The sequence below is a fragment of the Crinia signifera genome, chromosome 3 (genome assembly GCF_055691185.1).
Source record: "Crinia signifera chromosome 3, ASM5569118v1, whole genome shotgun sequence".
NCBI lineage: Eukaryota > Metazoa > Chordata > Amphibia > Anura > Myobatrachidae > Crinia > Crinia signifera.
The window spans coordinates 217,154,030-217,169,280 of record NC_139219.1 but is presented as its reverse complement, the minus strand read 5'-3'; the positions used below and the strand labels follow the sequence as shown (position 1 = coordinate 217,169,280).

General features: G+C 44.0%; 1 protein-coding gene across 3 annotated transcripts in view; it reads left to right on the top strand.

Moving 5' to 3' along the window:
- The window catches only part of DRC9 (dynein regulatory complex subunit 9), a 98,064-nt gene that overhangs the window by 73,050 nt on the left and 9,763 nt on the right, over positions 1-15,251 (top strand). For all 3 annotated transcript variants that reach the window (XM_083177446.1, XM_083177447.1, XM_083177448.1), the window contains exon 6: positions 4,505-4,666. In XM_083177446.1, the coding sequence (XP_083033572.1) occupies positions 4,505-4,666 (162 nt within the window). The remainder of the gene's footprint in view (positions 1-4,504; positions 4,667-15,251) is intronic.

Below are 15,251 nucleotides of genomic sequence, written 5' to 3'. Positions count from 1 at the left end.
AGATAAGTGCTATAATCGCTGGGAATATGGTCGCAGGCGACCATATTGCCAGTGATTGGGAGTGTGCCCCAGCGATAAATCGCCGGGTGCGCGCTCCCGTTTTCTGCCCCATTGTAATCGCTGGTCGCAGGAGCTTGCTCCTGCGACCAGCTTACCTCTGCGGCTCCCCCAGCAGAGGTTCGTTTTCAACAGCGACCATCTCTGGTCGCTTGTTGAAAAAGAGACACTGAGCAATATATTGCTCAGCAATATATTGCAAGCAATAAATTGCTAGCAATATATCTCCCCCGTGTGTACGAACCTTTAAAGAATCCCACGCACTGTGTGATAACACGTGAGCAATGTACAGTTGTGTAAGCAGTGATATGTTGCAGGATGACAGCAGCATGTCTTTTCCATACATGGTGACCTAACTGGGAGATGGAGGAAACATTTCTATATACATTTGTCATTGTCAAGAAATTCTTATTTACCGTTCTCTGTACCATTACACAGAAGTAACTGGTTTCATTGTTGCAGGATGTGGTAACCATGTTATTATATCTCATTTTATAGTTTGGACTGGAAAGTCAGATATGGACTTTGATAGAATTTGGTGCACATAAACAAAAAACAAAGCCAAAATAAAAAGTCAAACATATATATATATATATATATATATATATATATATATATATATATATATATATAGTTTTGGGATAAGAGCCGGCACTCTCCTCTTAAGTGCAACTGCCCTGGGTGCCTTCGATCTGAATGCAGAAATTGTGGAATAATTCGCGACACTCCAAGGGACTTTTCAAATGATTATAATTGAAGAAATGAATGTAACAAATTTACATCTTACAGGTCAACGCATATGTCGACGTTTCAACACACGGCGGTGTTTTTGTCAAGACTGCATAACCTGACTAGGCTTGCACGGCGGCAAGCTACAAAATACATAATAAACATAACATCACACGGCGGTGATATATATAGACCACAGTACTCACCAGTCTCCAATCTCACCGGCGACCGTGTGTGGCTGGCGCTACCACCTACGTGGGAGACGCCTGCCTCTGACGTCAGCCCAAGGACGTTGCTAGGCAACGCAACGACTCTGGACGCCGTCCACGACCGTCCGGATCATTAACCCGTAGCTGGATCACAGTACGGCCGTGCAGGGGGTTTATAGAACGTATATACACAGTAATCACAAAGTACTAATCAGAAGCATATTGTTCAGCTTATCATAAAGTTAGCTCATGTCCAATAATGTTCAATATGTTCAATATATTCACAAAAATACTTGCCAACTGAACCGTTCGTTCAAACCTGAGGGGTTGATCGTCTGCAGTTTAAAAATCCATTTGGATTCCATCCTCAGCAACATACCATCACGATCCCCTCCACGCTTCAGCGGTGGGATGTGATCAATGATAATAAAGCGAATATCGCTTACAGTGTGTCCAGCTTCAAGCCAGTGCCTTGCTACAGGCTGATCAGATTTCTTTTTTAATATCGCTGCATTGATTGCTGATCGATGCAAAGCCATCCGTTCACGCACCGTCCGGATGGTTTTGCCAACGTAGTACAATTGACATGGACAGTATAATAGATACACTACATGAGTCGAGAGGCATGATACCACATGGCGAATTGGGAAATATTTGTCTTGATGTGGATGTTTGAAAGTGGTGCAGCATACCAGATTTTTGCAAGTGGTACACTTCAAACATCGATAGCATCCCGGCGGTCGCTGTAGAAAGTGGGCGCTCTGAGTGGTCTCAAACCCTGTGATATCCGTATGTACGACTTGGTCCCTAATATTACGACCTCTAGTGTAACACAATAGCGGTCGCATATTGCGAAAGCATGGTAAGTTTGGGTCCGTCTTCACAATGGGCCATAGCGCTTTAGTAGCCCGTTGAACTACTTGGCTTGTAGTGTTAAATTGTTGTTTCCATTGTCGTATCCCCGTTGATGGAATCTCTCAACGATTCGATTAGTGCCAGTAATTGCAGTCATTTCTGAACTCGCTATCCGTGCCACCCTCATCAACTGAGACTTGGGTAAGCCTTGTTTTAGAGGTTTTGGATCGTGACTCGACGCTTGAAGCAAGGTATTTCGGTCAGTTGGTTTAGAGTAAACCTCAGTTTCAAGTTTAGACCCCTTGATTTTAATTAAGACATCCAGAAAATTGATACACTCCCTCTGAATGTTTAATGTATATTTGATCGGTGTGGGACTTGCATTAATGATCGAAACATGTTCTTCCAGCAGGGCTACAGGGCCTGTCCAAATTAAAAACAAGTCATCGATGAATCGAACATACATAAGAATCGAACCACCGATGTCAGGGGGATACGATCTACATCATCTTAAACAGATACAGTCCGAGGTGTTGAAAATCCCTAGGACCCATTGTTGCAACCTAGCAAGCCGCTTCGACAGGACATTATCCCTTGGAAACAACAATTTAACACTACAAGCCAAGTAGTTCAACAGGCTACTAAAGCGCTATGGCCCATTGTGAAGACGGACCCAAACTTACCATGCTTTCGCAATATGCGACCGCTATTGTGTTACACTAGAGGTCGTAATATTAGGGACCAAGTCGTACATACGGATATCACAGGGTTTGAGACCACTCAGAGCGCCCACTTTCTACAGCGACCGCCGGGATGCTATCGATGTTTGAAGTGTACCACTTGCAAAAATCTGGTATGCTGCACCACTTTCAAACATCCACATCAAGACAAATATTTCCCAATTCGCCATGTGGTATCATGCCTCTCGACTCATGTAGTGTATCTATTATACTGTCCATGTCAATTGTACTACGTTGGCAAAACCATCCGGACGGTGCGTGAACGGATGGCTTTGCATCGATCAGCAATCAATGCAGCGATATTAAAAAAGAAATCTGATCAGCCTGTAGCAAGGCACTGGCTTGAAGCTGGACACACTGTAAGCGATATTCGCTTTATTATCATTGATCACATCCCACCGCTGAAGCGTGGAGGGGATCGTGATGGTATGTTGCTGAGGATGGAATCCAAATGGATTTTTAAACTGCAGACGATCAACCCCTCAGGTTTGAACGAACGGTTCAGTTGGCAAGTATTTTTGTGAACATATTGAACATATTGAACATTATTGGACATGAGCTAACTTTATGATAAGCTGAACAATATGCTTCTGATTAGTACTTTGTGATTACTGTGTATATACGTTCTATAAACCCCCTGCACGGCCGTACTGTGATCCAGCTACGGGTTAATGATCCGGACGGTCGTGGACGGCGTCCAGAGTCGTTGCGTTGCCTAGCAACGTCCTTGGGCTGACGTCAGAGGCAGGCGTCTCCCACGTAGGTGGTAGCGCCAGCCACACACGGTCGCCGGTGAGATTGGAGACTGGTGAGTACTGTGGTCTATATATATCACCGCCGTGTGATGTTATGTTTATTATGTATTTTGTAGCTTGCCGCCGTGCAAGCCTAGTCAGGTTATGCAGTCTTGACACCGCCGTGTGTTGAAACGTCGACATATGCGTTGACCTGTAAGATGTAAATTTGTTACATTCATTTCTTCAATTATAATCATTTGAAAAGTCCCTTGGAGTGTCGCGAATTATTCCACAATTTTTATATATATATATATATATATATATATATATATATATATATATATATATATATATATATATATATATATATATATAGGCTATAAAAAGTGTCAAATATATCTCGGTTCCCTCAACTTGTTAGGCCAATCAGACCAGTTATGAAAGTAACATTCAATTCAGAAATGGAAATTGCACACTGAAAGGAAATTCAACCGTTTGATTACATAGTTAATATGTAATATAGTAATGGTGACCATTCTGAAATCATTAGAATGAAAAATCCAGACATGCCATATGCACTAAGCAGCATATAGTAAAGTCAGGTTTAAATATTTTTTGTCTGTGATATTTAATTAGCGGGCTGTAAGATTTGTATCCACATGTTTTTTTGCATTTTTTCATGCTAGCTCTCCTTTAAGGAGTACCAACCATCATGCCAGAGGTCGCCACACATGGCCCTCAAGGCACATTAACAGTACAGGTTTTAAGGACAGATATGCTTAGGTACAGATGACTTGAGGAATACTTCAGTCATTTTTTATTTCATCATCTGTGCGAAGGCATTTATAGCCTTAAAACCTGGACTGATGTAACGCATTTAGGAACCTCTGTCAAGAAGTCAGACTATTGTCAATATTATGTGTTATATATACATTCCAACTTGTATCAATATAGATGCAGATATTATTATTGATTAGATATTATGATACACAGTGAAGAAACCTAAAGAAAAATCAGTGAAAATGGGAGGAAAGGCATACAGTACTGTAGTAATTGGAGTCATTGCCCAGGATGGCATAAACCGCTTGCTATTCTCTGTTTGCACCGATTGATGGTTAGTATGTAATGTAGCGGTGTCCATCAATCCATGAAGCCATCATGTCATATCTTGTCTCAGAGTCGCACAGAACTCATTGCCCACCTCAAGGATCAACTTCAGGAGATGAAAGCCAAAACCAGCATGGAAGGCAGGTATGCGAAGAAGGACACAGAGCTGCAAGTGTCTCAGACACAGAGAAAATGCAACATAGTCGAGTCTGATCTGCAGATGGAGCTACAGGTGAGCATTATAGGAATAACTGTTGTGGTATTACCAGTGCGGTAGCCATAGCCCACAGCATGTCATAATAGCACTTCTAATATATTGTACATTCAGTTTGGTTTCTAGAACATTCATGCATATTGGTAAATACAATTCCAGAATGATGTTTTAAAAAACTCGGAACTGAATTTGAATTACTATTCCATTATCCTATTAGGAAACACTAGAACCAGGAGGAGTTTGGCATTTTATACCAGGGCACTTGGCACAGTGCTCATTAGGGCAGTATAAGAATGGTACTTTTCTCAGTATGTGAGTCTGTCCTACTACCACAAATAAAAAAGAAGATTTTTACAGTACCTACTGCGCCCTAGTGCAGCAATAGTAATAACACCAAAAGGGGGAATAGTTCCAAACCCCCAGAAATTACAATTCAGAACAGACAATCGGTGAGATTATAATCGCGCACATACAATAAAAGGTAAGAAGTATAGTTAAGTATCCCTGTATAGTAACTCGAGGTGAGAATTGTGATGTAGTTCACTCCCAACTCCTCCAATGTTTCTCATACAAAAAAAGAAAAAGTACACACAGTGTGATACTGTTTTAAATAACACAGAGTCTCTAGTTGAATTTCCAAATGGAATGAAATCCGTCCAGTATGGGTCTTTGTGATGATAAAATCTTACGGGATCACCCTTTGTGCCGAATCAACCATAAGATGCTTACAATAAGCTTACATTCACAATATTTCATAAAACATTGATGCTCACGTGATCTTACTTCATCTCAAAGATGTATCCTCCCATAATGGTTTCTTTTCTCCAAGTCAAGGAAACAGCACCCAAGCAGATCAAATAGTTCCAATAATGGTTTATTGATATAACAATAAAAATGGAAGGCTTTTATCACAGATGGAAACAGCGAGTAAATGACAGAAAGCCTGGGGAGCAACGAGGGCGCCACTGGTGACTCACCACAGACACAATCACTACACAAGTGAAGGTTGCCTTCCTCAAAAGTCCAAATAAAAACACCATCGCGTTTCAACACTGAAGACTTCCTCAAGGTGTAAATTCTAGGTCTGCTAGGTGCTCCTTATATACCCAGAGTGGGAGATATCCTCCCCTTCCTGGGTGTGGTAACAGGCATTAAATAAATAATCATAAAATAAACATTTCTGGATGAAATCCACACTAATAAATTAAAAGATGTAATATCTCAAATATATACATTGAATATCCTACAGTCATAATATAAAATAAACATCCAGAATCCTTAATTGATAAAAAATCGTAGTACAGATGAATCTATCCTCATCCTTGCTGGCAGATCGCCAGCAACACGGCGCCGCTATCTGACTGTGACACACGCGCGTCACAGTATCCGGGCGGCGAGGCGGACGCATTACTGTCCGCCTCCCGCTCGAGGGGCAGGGGGGGGGACCCGAGGAAGCTACGGGGGGGTGCGGTCGCCCGGTGTGGGCACGGGCGACCGAGGGCAGCACCGTCGGAAGGGGACGTGCGCGCGCGTCCCCTTCCGCCATACAGATGGCGACGGGTCAGGGGATGGCGACGCCATCGCCATGGCCTGCAAAGATGAATCCCGCTACATCTGTATGCGTTCCAGCTTTGTGGACTACTACCACAAGTGTCCGGCAATTCCATACTGTCTTTGGGCAGGCAATGTACCGGACAGTGAATGTGTAATCACATTCAGGGAGCAACCCAATGGCCCAGTTGTAACGCAGTGCAAGTCCCTGATGTTTTGTTTTTTTCTTTTTACAGGGGCAATCATTTGCAAGGCATGGCTTTTCCTTGTAAATGATTGCCCCTTTAAAAACGAAAACCCTCTAAATTTGTCTTGCATGGCCATCGGACTCACACTGCATTACATGTGGCCCATTATTCGAGGGATTCTACTTTATTTAAATACAAACTTTTTTGGGGAGAAAATAAGTGAAATACTTTTATAGAAGATAAAATAGTTACAGTGCTAACAACAAGAGGCAAATAAGACAGTTTCAATAGAAAGAATCTGGAGTATAGTGATTTGGGTCCTTTTAATATGGCACTAGTTAAATTTAATTTCAAACAATAGAGTCTCCTGTGCAACTCATAGGCCACTTAACAGCATATGAAAGTCATAGGAAAACAAATGCAGTTTATATAGAACTCAGGACTAAGGCGCAACGTCACCCATTTTTCTATCACCCACTGTTTTTACCTGTCACCCTCTGCCATGTTGCATATTGCGAACTTAGGTTGGGGTGATGAAGAGGGGCCCAAATTATATTTTTGCACCTGGGCTCACCACCCACAAGTCCCTCTACTGCTTCTGCTATATACCGGTAACTGTTTGCCAAAGGCAGTGGACACCTCCAATGAATAACAAACTATATACAAAAAACTACTGAATTGTGGTAAAAGTACATATATAAATAAAATACATTTTTATTTTAGGAAGATTACATTTCCCTCCAATATATGGTGATGTCAGGCTAGTCAGCATTTTAGCAGTGGTGATATAAAATTACAGCAATGTGAGATAGTGACTCTTGACCACTAATTTATCTGGGGAGCTTAGGTAGTACTCCTCATTGACTATCTACAGTTTTCCTCTGAGGGCCTAGTGTTTTCTTGTATTCTATGACTAAAACCCTAAATTGTTGGGGATTGGGGAAGATTTGTTTGTTAAGACTTGTGACTGTATATAAGGTCATTGGGATATGGCAGTGGTAACCAACTCCTGTCCTCGAGAGCTACCAACAGTGCACATTTTTCAGACAACCTAGCTGCTGCACAGGTGCACTCATTACTCACTAACACATTTGAAAAGATCCACAGGTGGAGCTAATTACTTCACTTGTGATTAGCCCCGTACACACGGGGGAGATATATTGCTCAGCAATATATTGCTCTGTGTCTCCTGTTCATCAGCGACCAGAGATGGTCACTGATGAAAAAGAAACTGCCGGGGGGGAGCCCGGCAGTGGAAATCAGCTGGTCGCAGGAGCATGTTCCTGCGACCAGCGATCACTACAGGGGTAAAAGCGTGAGCGCGCACCCCGCGATATATCGCTGGTGCACACTCCCATCGCGGGCAATATGGTCGCTCAGCGACCATATTTCCCGCGATATTACACAAAATCGCCCCCGTGTGTACACAGCAATTCTGTCAGGAGACATGGAAAACATTAACTGTTGGTAGCTTTCGAGGACTGGAGTTGGCTACCCCAGGGTTATGCAATAGGTCTTAATTTCATAGAACCAGCAGGATTTTAGCAAGAATGATGTTTAAGCCATGCTATGTGTTCTCTGCATGTTTTGCACTTTTTATAATTACCTTTAAAGAGTATTTAGCTATGTAGAGAAATGTGATCATTTTGGTTTGTTATGATCATTAGAATAGAAGTACATTTTTTTTTTTTGTATTAATTCTTTATTAAAGTTTTTTCATTTCATCACAAAAAAGGAAGACATACTTATAAATGGACAAACGAAGTAAGAAAAAAAAAAAAAGAACAAAAAAACATACAAAAGTGTACTGTATACAACATAGTTTTTCAATGGGCACCAAGACATAAGTAATATAGTTAATTGGAAGCTATAAAGATCGTCAGTAAAGTATTCCATATGCTGACTTGTATCTGAGAGACCCACAATAGTGTCACCTCACCGGGCAGTTGATCTACTCTCAGGCGAAGCAAAAACTGGGGGGGGTAATGGGCTGTCAAGAATCAAGGAGGGGAGAAGGGAAGGAGAGAGAAAAAAAAAAAAAAAGGGTACATAAGGTTTTGTGAGTGCCGAATGGACCTCGTTAAATCGTTTATCAATTAAACCTTTACTATTTAATAGATTATCCCCTTCCTCAGTAACAACCTATTTCCACGTGCGCGTTTTGTATCACTGTCCATACTTAATTTTCCTTTGCTTCCCCATTCCCGCCCCCCATCCCCCCCAACCCCCCAGGCCCCAAACCCCCAAGGGGGAAAAAAAGAGAGAAAAAAAAAAAAAGAAAAAAAATAACCCATAACTATATATATATATTAGTTCATAAGTGTAATCCTTATATAAGTTATAAAGTGCAAAGTGATACCAATCATTCTAATATCAGTGTTCTCAAAAAAAAAAAAAAAAAAGAAAAAGGTACATAAAATTTACGTGTTTTTACTGTTATCTCTTTCTACCCATGTGCGTCGCCTTGTAGCGTATTTTAGACATACTTATTTATAAATATCAAATAAGCATTATTAAGTCATGTGTCAACTAGACCTTTACAATTTACTATATTATTCTTTTACCCAGTGACAACCTATTCCCATGTGAACCTGTTGTGTCTCTGTCCAATACTTAGTTTCCCTTTTACATCCCCGTGCCCCACCCCCCGACCCCGCCCCCTCCCTCCAGTCTCCCTCCCTGTGTTCCCACTGTCCCTATCTATTTACTTTTATAGCTCTCCATAACCAATACCCAACAAGGGCCATGGCTATGTATATTAGTTCATTAGTGTAGTCATTATATAAGTTATAAAGTGCGAAGTAGTGCCAATCCTTCTAATATCAGTGTTCTCAAGAGAGAGGAGAAAAAAAAAAAAAAAAAAAAAGCAGGGAAGAGCGGGAATCTATTTACAGAAAATATCCTTCCGTCCTCCTGTCCTCCCCTCCCCATTCTTTATATAAGGATCTAAATTCAAATATTTTTTATGTTACAGTATTTCGAGTAATACCATATCGCCCATATATCAAAGAACCCATCAATAGCGTTCCTGGAGAAGTGCACAAATTTCTCATGAGCCATGTTGTAATTGACTACTGCGATCCATTCTTGTAAGGTTGGCCCTTTTTTTGCCATCCAACACCGGGCGATCACAACTTTAGCAATAGCGCACAGGTTTATTAAGAGCCGCTTAAACCCCTTTGGGATATCCCTAGGCCACACCCCGAGGATTATCGATAGTGCAGATAGATTTTGTGATCCCAAGCCAATGTCAACCAACACATCGCATACTTCTTTCCAGAATGCCTGCAATACTCTACATGCCCAGACTAGGTGCCAGAAATCGCAGTCCGGCAAGAGAGACATTTTGGACAGTAGCCAGTAGCGAGAATCTTTTGATCTTATTCGGGGTTAGAATAGAAGTACATTTAACCATACCTCCCAACATGACACTCTCCAGGAGGGACACATTGCTCTGCTTCAGGACATCCCTCTTAATTTATAATTGCCATCACCTGTGTTGAAGCACCTTTCTTAGCAATTTACCTGTTCAACACAGATGAGGGTAATCATACATAAAAAGGATTTTTGTAAGAACTTACCGTTCGAATCCTTTTCTCTGATATGGTCCTGGTGACACAGCTCAACACTGGGATGTAGGAGGGTCCGAAGGAGCCAGGCACCTATCCTAAAGCTTTTAGAGGGTAGGCACCTCCCCTACTGCATCCTGGACTCTTCAGTTCAATCTTTCAAAGCCACTGGAATACATTAACTCAGTACAAACGCCTGCACATATTATATGCACATTTTATAACAATAACTGTTAACTTTTAACCATTTTAACATGAATCATGAAAACTTCTGGCATACTTATTGAGCGTAAGGGAGGGATCGCTGTGTCACCAGGACCATATCAGAGAAAGGGATTCGAACGGTAAGTTCTTACAAAAATCCCTTTTTCTCTTTCAATGGTCCTGGTGACACAGCTCAACACTGGGACGTTCCAGAGCCGGTCCTTTGGGTGGGTACGCTCAGGTCTGCAGCTCTCAGCACTGCTCGCCCAAATGATGCGTCCTCCGACGCGAACTCATGGAATCTATAGAATTTGGCAAAGGTATGAACAGATGACCAAGTGGCAGCCCTGCAAACCTGTTCAGCTGTTGCCCCATGTCGAACCGCCCAAGAGGTGGCAACTGACCTGGTGGTATGCGCATTTATTCTGGCAGGTACAGGCCTTCCCACTTTGGTGTATGCAAAAGCTATCACAGATCGCAACCACCTAGCAATAGTCTGCTTAGATGCAGGCCAACCAATTTTTTGTATGTCATACAATACCAACAATGTGTCTGTCTTTCTGACACTCTTTACTCTGTCCACATAAATGCGTAAAGCACGCACAACATCCAAACTCTTTAACTTGTCCCTTTTCTTAGAACCCTCTGGGGGTTGAAACACAGGTAGAATTATCTCCTGATTTAAATGGAAGGCAGAGACTACCTTCGGTAAAAACTGAGGTACTGTCCTCAGGACCGCCCTATCGTCATGAAAAATTAGGAAAGGAGATCTGCATGACAAAGCTTCTAACTCTGACACCCTTTTAGCTGATGCCACTGCCAACAAGAACACCAGCTTCCATGTGAGAAACTTAAGGTCCGCCGACCTCAAAGGTTCAAAGGGTGCCTTCTGAAGGCATTCCAAAACCAGCGACAAGTCCCAAGGCGCTACTGGTTGCTTGTATGGAGGTTTCAACCTAGATACCCCCTGTAAGAATGTCTGGATTTCCGGTAAAATGGCTATCCTCTTTTGGAAATAGATGGACAAGGCCGAGATCTGCAACTTCAATGACTGAAGGCTTAGGCCCGATGAGAAACCATCCTGTAAAAATTCCATCATCTTTGATAATTTAAAATGAGATGTGTGTGACTTCCGTCTCTCACACCATCTAATGTAAGTTTTCCATACTCTGTAATAATTTGCCGAGGACAACGATTTCCTGGCTCTAATCATAGTATGCACCACTGCATCAGAAAAACTTTTTCTTTTCAAAATGGCAGTTTCAATAGCCAGGCCGTCAAAGTTAATCGAGCTGAATCCAGGTGATTGAATGGACCTTGTCTTAGAAGGTCTGGCCTCAGAGGTAGACGCCATGAGTCCACAGACAACCTCTGAAGCCTCGAATACCAGGACCTCCTTGGCCAATCTGGGGCCACTAAGATCACCGGAACCTTCTGCCCTTGTATTTTCTTTAAAAGTCTCGCCAGCATTAGAACTGTTGGAAAATCATAAAGGAGATTCCCCTCCCAGGGGATAGTCATGGCATCCACTGCCTCCGCTAGTGGATCCCTCGTTCTGGCATAAAACCTGGGTACTTGATGGTTGAACCTGGATGCCATCAGGTCCACATCCGGAGTTCCCCACTTCAAGGTGATCTGCTGAAACACCTGCGGGTGTAAGCTCCATTCCCCTTCCTTGAGCTCCTCCCTGCTCAGGAAATCGGCTTCTATATTCTCCACTCCTGGTATGAATATAGCTGATACAGCTGGAACATTCTGTTCCGCCCATAGGAAGATTCTGGACACCTCCCACATGGCCAATCTGCTGCGTGTACCTCCCTGGTGATTCAGATACGCCACAGCTGTGGCATTGTCGGTCTGAATCCTTAAAGGGAGGTTCAGTAACCTGTCTCCCGCCAAGGAAATCACTTTCTAGACAGCTCTCAGCTCCAAGATGTTGATCGGTAGAGCTGATTCCTCTGCAGTCCACAAGCCCTGCAGCCTGAGGTCCAAGACTACTGCCCCCCAGCCCCTGAGGCTGGCGTCGGAAGTAACCACTAGCCAGTTCCAGGCCTGCAATGACCGACCCCATTGAAGGGAGTCCACTTCTGTCCACCATTTCAAGGAGTCTCGAGTGTCCGAAGACAGCACGATCAGCTCCGACTTCATGGTCTGTGTGTCTCCTGACCAAGCCGTCAAAATGTTCCATTGGAACACCCGAGAGTGGAACCTGGCAAATTGCAGCGTCTCGAATGACGCCACCATTTTCCCCAGCAGCTTGAGGCACCTCCATACAGAAATGCTCCGAGCGCTGAGAATCTCCTGGACTAAGGCGACCAGATCCCTGGCCTTTACCTCCGGGAGCAATACCCGATGAAGATGGGTATCCAGAGTAACTCCCAAGAATTGGAGCCTCTGTGATGGTACCAACTGAGATTTTTGCAAGTTTAAAATCCAGCCGTGAGCCTGCAAAAAACTGATGGCTTCTGCCAAATGATTCTGAAGCATGGCTGCTGACTCTGCTTTGAACAGCAGGTCGTCCAAATAAGGTATCACTGTGATTCCCCTGAGCCTCAGCACAGCCGCCATCACTGACATTATCTTTGTGAATACCCTTGGCGCGGTGGCCAGACCGAAGGGCAACGCCTTGAACTGTAAATGCAGGTCTCCTATTGCAAACCTCAACAAGGTCTGATGCTCTGGGTGTATAGGCACATGCAGATATGCGTCCTGGACATCCATGGACGCCAAAAATTCTCCCTGGTCTAGGCTCAGGAGCACTGACCGTAGAGACTCCATTTTGAAATGGTCTACCCATAAGTGGGCATTTAGAGACTTCAAATTTAGTATTGGTCTGAAAGACCCGTCTTGTTTGGGCACCAGAAACAGAGTGGAGTAAAAGCCTTTCTTCCACTCTGCCCTGGGAACCGGGGAAACCACCCCTTTCTCTAATAGGGAGTGAGCTGCTCTCACAAGAGCTGTACACAGCCGCGCTTCCTTTGGCAAGGATGTGGGGATAAACCTTTTCGGAGGCAGACCTCTGAAAGGAATTTTGTAGCCCTGGGCTATAATGTCTAACACCCAGGCATCCTGGTCTAGAGAAGCCCATGCGTCCCTGAAGTGTGAGAGACGCCCCCCCACCTTTATCACTGTTGGGCAAATCCCCTGACAGTCATGCGGAGGGTTTGTCCTCTCCTTTGGTGGCAGACTTCTTGTGAAAGGAGCCAAACTTGGACTTCGGGGTCTTGCCCCTATAGGACTGAAACTTTCCCCTGAATGACTGTCCTCGAAAGGACGCACCACCTCTAGGGGAGGGCCGAAAGGACGGCCTAAAGGCAGAAAATCTGGATGCCTGCTTAGCCGTGGGAGCCGGCAGAAAAGTACTTTTGCCGCCCGTGGCCTGCTTAATAATTTCCTCTAATTCTGACCCAAATAACAACTTTCCTTTGAAGGCTAAAGTTTCTAGGGCCTTTTTGGACTCATTGTCTGCTTCCCAGGCCTTAAGCCAGAGCACTCTCCTGGCATTAATCGACACTGTGGACACTCTGGTTGCCATTTTAAGAGCTTCCTCCTCTGCTTCTACCACATACTCTGCAGCTGCCTTAAGCTTCTCCGCCAGCAGCAATACACCAGAGTCAGCCTGCAGCATGGTGCATAATTCACCAGCCCACTCAATCATGGCCTTAGAGACCCAGGCTGAAGCAATAAGAGGACGTAGGGTGAATCCCACCCCTTCAAAAATAGCCTTGAGGTTACCCTCCAGCTATTTTATCCACAGGATCTTTAAAAGCTGCACCGCCCTGTACTGGTAAAACAGTAGCCTTGGACAAACGTGCCACTGAAGCATCCACAACTGGCACCTTTTCCCAGAGCTCCGCATGAGACTCCGGCATGGGGTACAGACTAAGGAATCTCTTAGGCATTTGCAGCCTCTTATCAGGGGTTTTCCAAGCCCCTTCCAACAATTCCTGTAAACCTTCATCCGAAGGAAAGGTAACAGCCTCCTTACGCTGTCGCTTAAACACAGCTTTAGCAGGAGTTTTATCCTCCACTGACAGTTTCAAAGCCTGTTTCACAGCCACAATAAGATCCTCTACTCCTGCAGAAGAGGTCTCTTCAAAATCATCACCCTGATCCCAGGGGATGTCAGTATACGCTCCCTCCTCCTCATCTACCAATGTAGGCATAGCATAAGACCTTTTAGGTGTCCCTGCAACATCAACATCAATCTTGTCTAGTATCTCACTAAACCTGTTGATCCCCCTAGCAGTATCCTGCATCACCTGAATAAAGGCAGGGTCTGCCTGGGTAAGAGACAAGGAGCCAGAGGACTGCTGAGATGATGGCATAGGTCTCTGGGATTCTACCAAGCCATCACTCTGTCTGTCCAGAAGCTGCACCAAAGCGTTCACTGACCTGCCTAGGGCAATGGCCCACGCGGGTTCAATCTGCTCTGCCCTCTGAGGTTCACTCCCCATGGGTCTCACAGCAGCGCAAGTGTTACATAAGCCCCCCTTGGCCATCTGCTCAGGGACAAATTTCTGTGTGCATACATTACACGCGCTCAGTGCAATAAGGGCTCCCTCCCCCAAAACCACAGCATGTTGCTCAGACATGATGAAAAGTGACATATATATATATATATATAGATGCAGGTATATCGTGGCACTCTCGGTCTTAATTAGAATAAAGACACTGTAACAGTGTCTTTATTCTAATTAAGACCGAGAGTGCCACGATATACCTGCATCTATTTATCTACCTTGGAGGCACCCGGCATTTGAAAACCCAACGGCTACAGGAGTGCCGGACACAAGTCTACTATATATATATATATATATATATATATATATATATATACAGTGCATACAATGTACCAGCGATTATACAGGTTTAATGCACTCAGTCACTTAGCTGTCTGTTGGTTTCAGATGCGGGGAAACGATGCCCAGGAAATCCAAACACTCTGCTAGGATCTGTAAGCCAGCTCAGCTCCGCTGCAAGCGTTCTGAAAGGCGCCAAACACAGAGTGAGGGAAGAGACCAAAGTCCCTGCTGCTGCGGGGTCCGTGACTTTTGGCGCCAACCACCCCCAGTCAGCCGCTCCCTAGGG